The following is a 14,006-nucleotide window of genomic DNA, read 5'->3' as shown; positions in this document are numbered from 1 at the left end:
GGTCCTTGCGAGGTAGATCCTTCCACGAGACAGCCCGCGCGCTGTCGCCGTTTGCGTGCTTGCTGCCGTTCTCCATCACATCTTCGCAGGGTGCAAGCGAATGACCGGGTTCTGCCCGTCTGGGGATGTCAACGTCTTCACCGTTGTCGACCGCATTGCCCGGCCTTCGAGCAGGATCTGAATTTTGCATGGATGAAATGACTCGGTGGGCAGTTGCATAAGAGAGCCCGTCTCCGTTCTAAGTCGGTTTAGTTTGTCCCTGGTTTCGACCGAGGCTTACTCGTCGTATTGATTCTTCTTCTTTTTTCTTCTTACTTTTGGGTTGTTGTTTTGCCCCTCCTTTGTCAAACAGTCAGCAGGCTGGCAGGCAGTTGCAGGAGATAAAAAAAACTGCGAAAAGTGCAGAAACAACCAGCAATGACAGAACAATAGCGAGAACTCTCAACCCGGCAATTGGAGGGAAATAACACCCAGCTTGCGCAGGCGCTTTGAGAGGAGTGGGGCCAACCTACAGTATGCCAGAACACATTTGGGTGTAAGTGCCTGCAAATCTTCCATTGTGTATGTATGTACATACATACATACATATCTACAGCGCATCGGTCGTCAATGGTCCCCGGAGATATTGACAAAAAAACTTGGGACGCTCTTCCAGGCAGAACCGCAAGCCATCCGAGACTCGCACAACTGAGACTTGCTGTTCGTTCTTAGCTTCGACTCGCCTGCAATGGCGCCCATCTGGCAGACAGATTGAGGAAACGAGGATTCGTTCGCCTTTTTTTTTTTGGCCATCGGGGCTCCTTGTTGGTGTTGAACCGTCCTGCTGCGGGGCGATCCCGATGAAGCGGAATGGTTGCGGGAGAGAAGCGAAAGAAGCGTAATTGCCAGGGCCAGTGACGTGAGCGGCGCCTCCCTGATAAGCGAAAGCTTGTTTGTGCCCGGCGAACCAATGGCACTGCGCAGTGCCAAGCCCGCAACCACCCCCGCTTGCTCCGTTCCATGCTCAGTGTGTGTAACATTACACCGCAACGCCGACAAGATTCGGCCGCGGCGCCGACTGGGCATACCAGTCCCGAAGCGACCACCGCAAACCAAAGCTAGACCAACCAAAACTCGCACGGAGGTGCTGCATGGGGACAGTTGCAGTACTTTAGGTCCTACATTACACTACACACCAGTGAATTGAACATCTTCCTTCCCATGGAGCTGGAGCAGGTTCGTCGTGTGCGGCGACATGCTTCGGCCGAGCCTACAAGACTCGACGACGAAACAGGGGCTCGGGCGCACTAGCAGTTCACACGCCCACGCCTGCTTACCTACTACATATACATATACATATACATATACACACACGTATATATATGTGTATATATATATATCTCTACCCGTCGGAAATCCCTACAGGCACGGTCGACGACTACTTTGGAGTCTAGTGCTTGGCTTACAGCTAAGGTTCGCATATGTACAAATCGCTGACTAACACGACTGATATGAGGACAGATTGCAGAGAGCAGTGGAGGTCTCGCACTGCTAAATGCTTCGAAGCCAAACAGTCAATCGGGCACTAGACAAGCAGCACTCGCCATAGTCGCAGCCGGCCTGGGCTTGGGCCGTGTCCGTCAAACCTTCTGAGCCGAGACGCCTCACCGGGAAGACCCCGGTACCTGCAGAGAGCATAAGCGGAGGAGGGCAGACACTTCGTAGGACATAGGGACACGGAACGCACAGTCGCCCAAAGAATGTCGCCACGCGGTTGTCTGACTGGAGTTGCAGCTGGATCACCCGTAGATTTTTTGCGCGCGCCCCGCTCTCTTTCAGCCTACCCCGTTTTCTAATGCCCTTCCCCTCCCTCGATTACCATATTTGCTGCCCCTCCCTCCCCCTGGTTGTGAGCGGCTCGTGGTGGGTATACTTTGGAGAAAATCCGGGGCAAGCAAGCCATCGGAGTACGTCGTGTGGAGAGCGGGCGGGATGGTCAACTCGCCTCAGAGAACCTACTTCAAGCGGACACGGCAGCCCTGACGAGACTAAGTGCCGGCAGATGGGGGCATGTGGTACCAAACTAACCCCGTCACGAGGGGCGTCGCATCTCGCCACAATGCGCCTCAGCTGAGCGGCCACGGCGGCCTCGATGCGACCAGAACGCTCATGGTTCGGCTGGGCAAAGGGGTTTTGCAACCAAGCTTTCTTGAATACGACATTCCCGCAGTCAGCGAGCTCCCCTCCTATGCTGCTGCGGGTGCATTTGCCTGCTCGCTGCGGGCGCCCATCGCGGAATGTCTCAGGTTTTCGCTCGGCGACCAAGCTTTTGTGGCAGCCACTCTTCGTGCCTCCTCGGCCGCAGAATCGGCGGAAGCTCCGGGGTTTCCAACCGGGGCATCCTTGGTTGGCCGACCACATCTTCGAAGGATATCCGACTTCAGAGCTCCGGCTGGCGCAACTCTGGTACACATTCCAGCCCGCGCCGGTGCGACGGGGATCGCAACTACGTAAGCCAACGATCGCTGCTCCTACTTTTTTACGCAGCGGATGATCCACTCCTGCTATCATCTTGTTGGCTCGACGCTAGACATTTGCTTCCAAACAGGGGTGAGTTGACACGAGGCAAAGCGCGAGGGGCGAAAGCACACGGTGAGCTCCAAGGAGGTAGTCTGCATGCAATTGCCGGGCTGCTGGCACATCAAAGTAGGGCAGGGCAGTTACTCCGTCCCTTACACGATATACCGACCCCGGCCCGGCCTTCAGGTCCTTCTCCGCCATCTAGCACCGCCAGCTCGCCCTTACGGCCGCCGCTCTTTGTAGGTTCACGATGCGTCATTTGCGTCTAAAACGCTTGCCAAACTACATGCTTTTTTCGAACTCGGCCGTGTGGCTAGGTACCTACCCTAAAAAGTAGGCACCTTATTCAGAAGGACCTCCCAATGTACCTACCTCCATCGTCGCACCGGCTTTCTCCTTCTCTTCCTTCCCACCTTCCCCTCCCCTCTCCCACCCAACAACAAAAAAGAAACGAAAAACGGAAATAAAACTGCCATCCTTAGAACGTCTTCCTGACACACCGGTCGATTTGGACTTCCTTGGACAGGCACTTTCCGCCCCCGAGAACACCATTTTGCGGACATGCGTGCTGATGGACCATGTCTGAAACAGAGCTTCCCTCTACCCCTCCATCCAGCCCCCGTCTCGGCCAACGGGCAACATGGGCAGCATCGATCGGCAGGACGTTCGGAGATCTCCGTTTTTGCGTAATCCACTGAATGGCGCAAGTGCACCGTACATGTACGGTGCGATACGTATACCGTGCATTGGGCACCGTGGCGGCGGATACCTTGTGCGCCACACGTCGTCGGTTCCTGGCTCTCGTGCCCATTAGCTACTGCGTGCTGCGTGCTGCCAGTAACTGCCGGTTCCGTGGACTGATACCTGTGGCTGGGTCTGCATACATACACTCACTCGTAGCGTGGACCCAGGCATCCAGGGAAGATGTGCCGGGGGGGCGTGACGGCATCAACACAGCCCTCATAGCAACGGAAGCCTCTCGGAGTGATCCTCTTTAGATGCACCAAGTCCTATACATCCCCGTCTGTGCCGAGGACACTCGTAACAGGACCGCTTCTTGTGTCGGGATAACGGGTTTAGTCCGCTGCCGCAAAACGCCCGGGATGCCGACAGCTCCCTGGCCAACGTGTGATGTGGGACGGGTCTCGACCCGGCTCATCGGGTCTGTGTTTCACTACCATCTGGGCCTGGGCTGGCGATTGTGCATGCACCCCACACTGAGCGAATTGCACGCGACTAAACGTCACTGCCGGGCCTCAGGTAGGAATCCAAGCCCCGCAGTCAACCACTTGGCTGGATGGTTAAACCCCGAAACCCTCCACTTCGCTTGACGCACATTTGGCGCTTCGAGGCGCCCAATGCGCACGTGCGGGCTGGTCGAGAGAGCGAGGAACAGGTTGGGCAGTCCGGAAAGGCAGACGAAGGGGAAGAGAGGGACGGTTTGGTTTTGTTGGGGGGCGGGTTTGCCCGCGCCGGGGAAGGAAGAGGTGTCCGCCGTCCGACTGTTTACGATGTATGTACAAACATACACGTAATGATGCCTTTCTGAGACCAACGGCGTTATGTTTTGTATGTACAAGATTCATTCTATGTATGTCGACGCCGTGCGGCCGAGCGAGGCAGTGAAGACACATCGTGCTCTTCACTCCCCAATTCATGTACCAGCATGAACGACAAATCCGCCTCCCATGTGTGCCCGAGGATCGCGCCCCTTGATAGCCCCAAATGTCACGTCCTAAGAACCACTGATGCAGAACACCGGTACCATGTTCTCCCCACGAAACCAGCCCAAAACGCCGTGACCCAGCTCTGCCACCGCCACATGTTCCAAAAGGCCTGCCAACGCCATCCGAGGAGGGATGAAGGGGAAAAAAAAAATCAATGAGTCTACAACCAACTCCACGCCCGCTGTGCAGATCGACTCTGGACGTTTCCCCGACTAAACCGGATCTGTTCGCCAAGCGGAGATCAAGCCCGAGCAGATCCGGAATCCGAGTACCGCTGACTGTGCAAGGGGTCGTCACTCTCTCCCTCGGTAACTGATATTTTGATTTGCCGCCTGTAATATACTGCGGCCGGCTCCCTGGAAAGTCCCAGTCCCGCTTTGTATTCAATGTGTGGTGTAGTAAGTACCGGCAGGATACACCCACGGAGGCTCGTGCAAGTACGCCGAAGGGTGTTGCGCGTTGTGGCCGGGATAGGCGTTGTTCGATGATCCTGCTGGGGATCGCCTCCCGTCAGCGGAAGTCAAGCCACGAAAAAAAGACAAGCCCTTGTGACCCGCGATGGCCATACCGGTGTCAACTTCTTGGTACTCCGCCTTGGCAGGATTGAGGCTGGGCGCCGATGTATTACCCGCGATGACGGTCCCGTCGATCGCCGGCACACCCGAGTGCACGTACGCCGGCGGAAAATCGTCTCCGTGCCCGGACGCCCCTGGACTTGACTCGACCGAGTTGACTGTGACCGTAGATGGGACAGGTACCACGCTGCTCGGCCACTGGTCGTAAGGGTTCGCGGTGGTGAGGTACGGCGATCCGAAAGAATGCGGCACGCTGTAATCGCCCGAATGCCCGCCTGGGGGCAGTCCTTCCACTTCAAATCCTGCGATTGATTCAACATTTAGTTAGACGCCCGTGCTAAGAACATTGTGACCAGTGAGATTACCATGGTACATACCAGGTGTGGGATACGGCCGGCCAGTATGCAAGAAAAGGGTTTTTCTGAGCGCATGTACCTCGTCCTCCAGCTCCCTGTTCCGCCTGATCAACCGGCTTACCATGTCCACCCTATCCCGCTTTCTGAGATCCTCCACCTCTTGTTGGAGCTTCTCAATCAGCTCTTTGTTGCGGCGGCGAATATTTTGTTGTGCTATCCGGTCGTTCTCTCGTTTCTTGTTCCGCTGTTCTTCTGACAAATTACTCACACGCCTGGCGCCTGCTCGATACGCAACCACATACATGGTCAGCAACAGCAGAGCCCCTGGGAATGACGAGGTGGCAGTCAAGACACTGCCCAACTCACCTTTCCCTTTTCCCTTGGACAGCTTGGGTGGCTCTTTCTGAGCCGGGTGCGGGGACATGTTCCCTTCTTCCTGGTGTTCTCGTGATCCAGGCCCCGACTATGGCAGAGCGAGCGAGTTGAGCGAACGGTTGGGGTCAGGGAGCCGGGGCTGACCGCAGCACGTATATTGGAACCTGTATAGCGTACGCGGAATCACCGGATGTGACAGGGGCGGCAGCGCTGACTTTACGGGATATCGCGAAGGTAGAATCTGAGGAGGCTTCGAGTCGCGCCTCGGAATAGTGAGCCCCAGGGAGGTCCGGCGCGACGCTTCCCTTTAAGCCCGCCTAATAAACCCTCACCCTCTGTTCGTACCGGGGTGTGTAGGGTAAGGATTGGCCTCGCAGGTGGAGCTCGCGGAATCTTGAGAAGCAGGACTGTGGGCACATGCTCAAGGTTCATCCTTGCCAGCCGGAGCGGATCGCGCAGAAGGAGCAGGCGGCGATCGTCCTTGGCTACCCTCTCATGCATGGCGCGAGTGAGGCGCTACGGTCTTTTTGCCCGACGCACCAAAGCTTAGCAGCCTGCCCCCCTGCGCTTCTACTTACCACACCAACGCTACCCTCTGTCCCCGTTTCGTCTCACCCGGGTCCGATCACCGCCTCCAACCGTAAAGTAAAGTCTGGCGGTGGGTATAAGTAGGCTGGTGACGACATCCTTCGTCGGCGCAGGCACTGTGTGGCACCCTTCTCCACTGAAGAACCGCAATCCTGGCCGTAGATCCCATATCGCCGACCACTTTGCAGCAGCACCTGGAGGGTTTCCAGAGCCATACCCACCGAGCATGTGTACGTATGTACAATCTCCCTTGAGCGTCGTTCATCGGGAAAGAAGAATTTGCGTATCTCGATCAGGAAGTGGTCTCGCCTACTGTGAAAGTTGCGGTATGCCAAAACCCATCGCTTCGATTACTTCCTGGCCACGCTGCAACAGGGGAGGCCGAATTCTAGATTCCCGGGTTTTGCTAGGGTTATGCGTTGCTACTTCACATCGAGGGCTTGCCTTCAGCGAGTAACAATGGCAAGATGAAACATCCCCGATCCATCGTCTGGGGCTGTTGACCATTGACTGCATAAATTTGTCAAGAGGGAGGGACAGGCTCGCCGGAAAAAAAAAATCTGGTCGAGTTGTTTGCTCTGGTTAGGAGAGAGGGAGCTGACGACATGTTTTCCTGCTGCCATGCTTGATGACGACAGCGACGATTGGCGGAGATAGTGTAGGGCATGCTGGGACTGGCCCACAGAGGGCAACGCTGGCAGGCGAAGCTATGTCCGCCCAGCCCTTGGCGCTCCCAACGTTGCAGAGTGAGCCGCCAGGGAGAAACAACGATTGCTGGGTGTTAACCAGGCAGAACAGAGGACAAAGTCGTCAATCACCTGGGTACTCCCGGAATGGTCGGCTGATGCCCCTGTAGTGCTGTGAGATGTTGTCGTGCCTCTCCTTGACCTGATACGGAGGTCCAAACAAGTCTCCAGCGACAAAAGATGGAAATCCCTTGACCGGGCCCCGAATTGAAGCCATTGAGCTCACCAAGGAATGTCATGTTAGTGTCACCCCTTTGCAACAATATCTGCCAAACTCGGCTTAACACTCTTCCTGGTCCCTCAGATTGCCGAATGATCGCACCCTCAGCGGTGGCTCCCTGGCAGCAACACAGCAACAATGGCAGCGAGATTGCGGGAAGACTTGTATTCTAAAGGGAGACGCTTGTGCCCCACAAGACTCGTTGCCCCGTTCCGCGGGATAGGACTCACCGCGCTGGAGCGAGACGTACGAGAACAAACCATACACTCCGAGGGCTTGGAGCTCGACAGAGTGTTGAGTTCACGACTGAGAGCCTGGATCTTCGACAGACAGCAAGCAGAACTTGGTAGCTCCGGCAAGACCAATCGAGTTTGTCGAAGGAGAGCAGTGATTGCTGTGGCTGCGAGAGCTGCTCGAGCACCAAGACGAAAATTAACGATCTCAGTGAAGGATGAACCCAAGTGGCTGTCCTGAAGAGATGGTTCAGCACTCAGGAGCACTCACGCCCAGTCGTAAAGCAGCGCAAACGGGGACATACCGTACATCGTGATCCGGCGATATGACCGGTTGAGCGCCATGAGGTATTGGGCTAAAGTATATCTTGCTATGCCATGACGGTGACAAATATCAGCTCCACCTATCGCCCTGGCCATGCCGAGAGGGGCGTAGTCGTAAGTAGCATCATCGGCAACGAGACGCCTGTTTCCACTGTAGACAAGGCGCCGATTTTACTCGTCAATCGCAGGACCAGCTGCGCCCACCAGGTCCTCAATGCTACCGACTTTCGTTGGCCCGCTGACGCCTTCTGGCGGTAGGGCCCAAGCGGGCAGGGGGCTAACGTAGCTCCAAGCTCCCTCGGCATCCTCGTACCGGAGGCTGTGAAGCCATAGGGATAACTCTTGGTCTCCTGGGTCGGTATAAAGCGGGGTGCTACACACTTCACAAACCTCGCCCGACATCTTCTCGGCCTTCTTCCTGTAGTAATCGTCCACCATCTCGTCGTAATAAGCGACCGCATCCGCCACCTGATCCTTGCCCATGCGGGAGAGGCGACTGATAACGTCTTCGTCGCTGTTAAGCGTTCCTTCGGCATCATTATAACCCAGATCGAAACCCCAGACCTTCTGGTTGGCATATATGGGGTCGTTTTGAATCGGGTGCCCCAAAAACTGCAGGTGCACTCGGATTTGATGAGTTCTTCCTGTCACAGGCAAGCACCGCACAATCGAATATCCCTCGTCTATTTTGCGGCCCCCGGTTGGTTGAGTGGTCGACTGAGAAACCCCAACTGCCTGGTTCTCCGTCGCATCATTGCGCTGCCGAGACCCATTGTTCGCCGAGCATGGAGGATAATAGGCTAGCCGCTTGAAGACGGTCCGGGCTGCTTTTCCATTGGCTCGAACCCTGTTCAGCCCGAGCTTGGGTGAGATCTGAAGGATGGGTTGGTCGCACACGACTTCTCCGTCAGGAAACCTGCCGATGACGCGAGCAATGTATTCTTTGCGAACGCTCCGCTTGAATATTTGAGCACCCAGTTTTTCGGCGGCCTTGGCATGTTTCGCGATAAACATGATGCCGCTCGTGAGCCTGTCGAGTCTGTTACAAGGCCGTGGTTCGAAGCCGGGGCCTCTTTCCGCTTTCATAATCTCAACGACTGAGTTGTAGTTGTAGCGTCCGGCCGGGTGAACAGGCACGCCGGATGGCTTGTTTATCACAACCATGTCATCGTCCTCGTGAATGATACCGATCGGATCGGCCGTGACTGGTGGCTCATGGCGGTGCGTGGTGTGTGAAATGAGATCGCCGTTTTTCAAAATGTGATGAGGGCCGACGGTTTTGCCATTGACAGCAACTTGTCCGGACTCCATGGCTGCGCGGTAGTACTCGATAGGCCGATCACGGAACTCGCTCTGGAACACTTCAACCAGCTCCCGGCCCCGCCATCGCTCTTTGCACCATGTGTTGTATGTGTAGAAGTAAGGGGAGACGCGGCGCAGCCCGTCTTTGAAATAATAAGGCCGTGGCCAAAGTACCGAAGGCGCAGGGAGATGCAAAACGGGCTCACGGGTAGAGTCGGGCTGGGCGGAGCCTTCACGTTGTTGTTGCCCTTGCGACGCGCCCGAGGCGGCAACGCGGCTTACGGAGACCGCCATCTCCCGGCAAGACGTCGCAAGAGCCAATAGTGACCTTGGTGCAGCCAGTGTCGTAAGACGTTTCGGTGTTGGTTCACGTCCTTGCTGACGTACTCGCCCGAGATATTCGACGTTGACAAATAGGTCGTTTGTTTAAAGGTGACGGCGTAGATCTTCTCCAACAGGTATTGCTCGCTCCGGTGCTGTTGTCGTTGGCATGGGAAAAAAAAGGGCGGTCAAAGAAGGCAGTATCTCAAAGTCGCAATGTACCCCGCCTTCGGCTCCGGTTGCTCGGCACCCGACCGATGCAAGCCGGGCCTCGGTTTGCCGACCAAGAAGTGTTCGCTAGCTTGTATACCCGGTGGTTAGTTGCTGACTAATTAGTTCAGGACTACCACCTGTCTCCCGACAGGTGGGGCCAAAACCCCCGGACGCCCAGATACGGCCGGACAGGTACGCGTCCAAACCCGTGTCCAATTTTACCAGCCAACTCCCTATACTCGAAGACACAACCACTGCCACAAGCCCAGTTTAACCCACTTTCCTGTATACGATGCCTCTGACCGACCAAATCCAGGAACCGGCTAGTATATGGGCCGCCAAATGGCTCCTTGCCGCTCAAACTCGCCACCGAACCAGCCGTTTACCCCATAGAAAGGAACCCAGTATACGGCACGCGGCTCAACTATTCAAGACTAGAAAGACCCAGGTTGGCTGGCACTTGAAGTCATTGAAGGATACTAGACTTCCAGCCACCAGTAGCAACGTAGTTAGAAGACCTCGGTCGCTTCGAAACGACGAAGATTCCGCCCTCGAAGGATACGCGTACTGGCTCATCGAATCTAGTTCTCTCGCTGCCAAAGATCTTCTCTAAGATGCTGCCAACCGCTTACGGGCACGTCGTGATCCTCCTTTCCCTCCTGTCAGTAAGCACTGGTGGCCACGTTGGAAACAGGATCATCTATGGTTTCAGCCGACATTCTTCAAACTAGTCGAAGCAAACCGACTCTCGGCCGAGCAGTAGGTAGAAGAACTAGAGATGTTCTTTAATAAGCTTAAGGATACTATCGAAAGCTTCAAGATTACCGTATCTGGCTATTGGAATGTAGACGAGACTAGGTATATACTTGTAATGTTAAATGGGCGGTTTGAGATCTTAATAGTCAAGACGGATAAGAAGAAGAAGGTTAGTATCTTTCTCTTTTCTAAGTATTAGTTTGGAATACTAACTATAGTATTTTATTAGCTAGAGATTCTAGACCTTTATAATCGAGAGTTGATAAGTATAATTGGTGCCGGAAATGCTATTAGTAATACTATCCTAGTATTCTATATCTTTAAATAGTAGCTATTAGAAGATTAGGATGTCGAAGGTCTTGATAAGGAGATATAATTCTATAAGTTAGAGATAGTATTTAATAATGCTAAGATTATAATAGATTAGATATAACATTTTAATAAACACTCCTTTGCTATCTATACCAAGTTCTAGCGACATAGTATAAGCTTCGAGGAATGGTTTGGTTATGACTATTGTAACTATAGTCCTGCTCTTGGTATATACTTTGTCAACCTAGATAACGTTACCCCTGAAGATTCGGTCCGTATATCTATGCCATTAGAAGAACGTATATACTAATTACTTATCCTAGATAACTTTATAGGATATTATAACCTTAAACTTTACAAATACTACCTCTTATTTAATATTATTATTATCTTCCTCCCTCCCTATTTAATATACTTCATCTAGCCAATAGATATAGGAGTCTTTTACTATCTCAAGGAAGCACATTAACAACATCTCCGGTAGGTAGTTCGAAACAGCGATCTTACGTTTACCTAGGCAGACTTTATCAGAGGATTCTAAGAAATCTAGGAGGCTAGTTTTAAACGCCAAAATATTATAGCAGGATTCAAAAGACTAGTCTTTTTCTACCAAACCGATATATTATAATAGACTAGATCAGGGAGAAAGTGTTATCTAGTACAAGCATCAGACATCCTACTATGATTCCTAATAACAAGCGATAGGTATATATAAAAAAAGGTATTAACCGCATTCAAGAGCAATATCTTAAGCTTTCTAGTTCGCTAATATAAGAACACTTTCGGGATATTATATTAATAGTTAATAAGGGTTAGCTAGTATATAAACATCTAAATAACTTTGCCAAGGACAAGAGAGCCTATCTGGCCATACTATCTACCAAGAAAATACAAGGCTAACTTGTCAAGCTAATAGGAGAGGTTATAATAAGTATAACTATCTAGTAGATTTAACAGTTTTAGGAGATCCAAGCTCAGAAGAGCGCTAAGGCAATTCGAGATGCCAGCCGAAAAGCTACCTATATTACCGTCAAGCAGATTAAACAAGAGTATAGGGAGGAATACAAAGTCTGGAAAAGGCGCCTAGAGAACAAGATTCCTGGCACTAATAGGCATCGCCTTCGTATAGCAACCTTTACCAAATTCTTAGAAAAGACTAACAAGAACGACTATCTTCCTCTTGATAACAAGGACCCTCTCTAGGTTCTACCAAAGGAGCGTTAGCTACTAGTATTCTTCGACTTTAGAGACAGAAAAGAAGTCCTAATCCCCTGGTTAGCTAAGCCGTTATCAGAAGTTAAACTCCTATCCCCTGAACGTCCTGGGATATAGATTGGCGGCGCGACTGCAATGTCAATTGACAATAGCGATGATGACAGATTTGACTTCATAGATAGTGAAGATGGGCAGGAAGAGGATGTCGAGTCACCATCTCTATCTAGGGGTAAGAAGGAGTCTCCATATATGGCCATCATCAAGGACATTAGGAGGTTCAAGAAGCGACGTGCCCGTAAGTCTGCAGTAGCAACGCCAGGGACAGAAGACAACAACCATCACTAGGAGGCTGAAACAGAAGGCACAAGAGAAGGCACTATTGTAATTGAGAGCGTTAAGAGTGATAGGGATAGGGGGTATGATATAGAGGGAGAGGGAGACGAAGGCGAGTCACATAACCCGTTATTCGACTAGTTGCAACCGGGTAGAATTGAATTTTATTGCGTTTTTGAGCTTTTTAGAGCCTAGTTTACAATTGAACTATTTGCAGCTATTTGAGGCTGTTATTGCGATAGTAATTGAACTTGATGGCACCTTTTGCAAAGACGCGAATGTATAGGAAATTTGGTGGCGATGTGTCCGGCTATATTGGCATGTCCGGGGGTTTTGGCCCCACCTGTCGGGAGACAGGTGGTAGTCCTGAACTAATTAGTCAGCAACTAACCACCGGGTAGTTACTCGGTGCATTCGGATATTTCAATGCCAAGGGACAATTCATCAAGTGCTCCCAACCCTTGCCTACTAGAGACCAGTGTACTGTCCCATTCCCCCCTCTGAGTAGCCACGACATTTTATTTCCCGAGCACCCCTGATCGATACCAGCCATGGCAAACCTTAGCCAGCTCAAGCGCCGGACCAGAGCCGATTACCCCTACATTCTTGAGTACCGAACGCGATGGTATTTGGCCTCCCGTGCCCACAACCACCGAACTTTTACCAAAGCTGATCAGACCAGGACCGACAATGACATGTACCACCACATGAATAATTCCATCTATAACTTCCTGTACGACTCGGTCATCAACACCTATCTCATAGAACACTGCGGGCTTAATCCGCAATCTTCTCCGCAATATGGGATGGTTGTCCACTCCCATAACGACTACTTCTCGTCCATCTCCTTCCCCTCACGTGCAGAGCTTGCGTTGCGCGTCAACCGAATCGGAAACTCGAGCGTCACTTACGAGATCGCCCTATTCGAGCATGGTAAAGAAGCTGTCAAGTCAGTTGGGGAGTTTGTACAGGTGTTTGTTGATCGTGACACCGCGAGGCCTAATCCCAAGGGCATGGACCCTAAGATGAGACAAGGTCTTGAACGAATCCTGGTTTCAGACCGGCAGAGCAAGCTTTAAGCTTATGCCGGTCCCGTGATCGATGTCCGTAGGGGCAGGACGAGCTAGGGCGAACCTACGGAGCTTATTATAAGGAGTTCATAGGAAGCTAAGCTAAGCTAATAATTAAGAACCTATTAACTTGTTCTTAGTAAAGACATTAAAGATATAGTGTAAGAGGGATAGAGCACTATATAATTCTAAACTTGACTAATATAATAGTTTAAAGACTTTAATAACTATACTAATTAAGCTTTCTTATCAAACTATTATATATAAGAAAGTTATACTTAAGGTATAGTTATATTTTACATTATATATATTTTTATATTCCTATGGATAAATACTCTTTTTGCCTAAATCTATCTGTCTAATTACTAAATTTTAACGATATATTTATATATTATAAGATAGTAGCAAGGAAGTTAGAAACCTAGGAGTTTATCTTAACTAGGCTTACTATAAAGACCTAGTGCCCTAGCCTCCTATAGGCTTAGAAGGTCTATACTAAGTATATCTATAATGCCTTAGCCTATAGGGCTTTAAATAGAAGGAGGGTTAGGGCGAGGAACTAGGAGCCAAAGCCTATATAGCCTTAGAGATAGCAGGAATAACAATCCGGCAATAGGTTTAAAAGAGCCATAAGGGGGGCCTACCCCCTCTATAGGCCTTATAGAGGAGGTTACAGACTATAGAACTAGCTATAGCAGCTAGCTAGAGTAACTACTAGAGGGCTGACTAGGCTAGTAAGAGGATATAGCATATATTAGACAAGGACCCCCTATACCTAGTT

The 14,006-nt window shown here is 51.6% G+C and overlaps 5 protein-coding genes across 5 annotated transcripts; 3 read left to right on the top strand and 2 right to left on the bottom strand.

Annotated features, from left to right (window-relative positions):
- Positions 1-2,049: 2,049 nt before the first annotated feature.
- MYCTH_2128270 (uncharacterized protein) lies at positions 2,050-3,691 on the top strand (the record flags this gene model as incomplete). The annotated part of the gene is made up of 3 exons (XM_003664412.1): positions 2,050-2,489; positions 3,151-3,223; positions 3,608-3,691. The coding sequence occupies 3 exons, from the start codon at positions 2,050-2,052 to the stop codon at positions 3,689-3,691; spliced, it is 597 nt and encodes a 198-aa protein (XP_003664460.1).
- Positions 3,692-4,635: 944 nt separating this feature from the next.
- Positions 4,636-5,724, bottom strand: MYCTH_2307306 (uncharacterized protein). The gene is made up of 4 exons (XM_003664411.1): positions 5,584-5,724; positions 5,239-5,496; positions 4,855-5,163; positions 4,636-4,776 (listed from the first exon to the last, which is right to left on the bottom strand). The coding sequence occupies exons 1-4, from the start codon at positions 5,639-5,641 to the stop codon at positions 4,670-4,672; spliced, it is 732 nt and encodes a 243-aa protein (XP_003664459.1). The 5' UTR covers positions 5,642-5,724; the 3' UTR covers positions 4,636-4,669.
- Positions 5,725-7,618: 1,894 nt separating this feature from the next.
- MYCTH_2307303 (uncharacterized protein) lies at positions 7,619-9,483 on the bottom strand. Its single transcript, XM_003664410.1, has one exon. It carries the CDS (start codon positions 9,297-9,299, stop codon positions 7,875-7,877), a length of 1,425 nt encoding a protein of 474 aa, XP_003664458.1. The 5' UTR covers positions 9,300-9,483; the 3' UTR covers positions 7,619-7,874.
- Positions 9,484-10,317: 834 nt separating this feature from the next.
- On the top strand, positions 10,318-10,623 carry MYCTH_2063325 (uncharacterized protein; the record flags this gene model as incomplete). The annotated part of the gene is made up of 2 exons (XM_003664409.1): positions 10,318-10,468; positions 10,529-10,623. 2 exons carry the CDS (start codon positions 10,318-10,320, stop codon positions 10,621-10,623), a joined length of 246 nt encoding a protein of 81 aa, XP_003664457.1.
- A 1,952-nt stretch (positions 10,624-12,575) lies between these two features.
- On the top strand, positions 12,576-13,424 carry MYCTH_2307300 (uncharacterized protein). Its single transcript, XM_003664408.1, has 2 exons — positions 12,576-12,780; positions 12,838-13,424. The coding sequence occupies exons 1-2, from the start codon at positions 12,707-12,709 to the stop codon at positions 13,232-13,234; spliced, it is 471 nt and encodes a 156-aa protein (XP_003664456.1). The 5' UTR covers positions 12,576-12,706; the 3' UTR covers positions 13,235-13,424.
- Positions 13,425-14,006: the final 582 nt, after the last annotated feature.

The sequence above is a fragment of the Thermothelomyces thermophilus genome, chromosome 4 (genome assembly GCF_000226095.1).
Source record: "Thermothelomyces thermophilus ATCC 42464 chromosome 4, complete sequence".
Lineage (NCBI taxonomy): Eukaryota > Fungi > Ascomycota > Sordariomycetes > Sordariales > Chaetomiaceae > Thermothelomyces > Thermothelomyces thermophilus.
The sequence above is the reverse complement of the archived record's forward strand: the minus strand, read 5'-3'. Positions and strand labels throughout refer to the sequence as shown.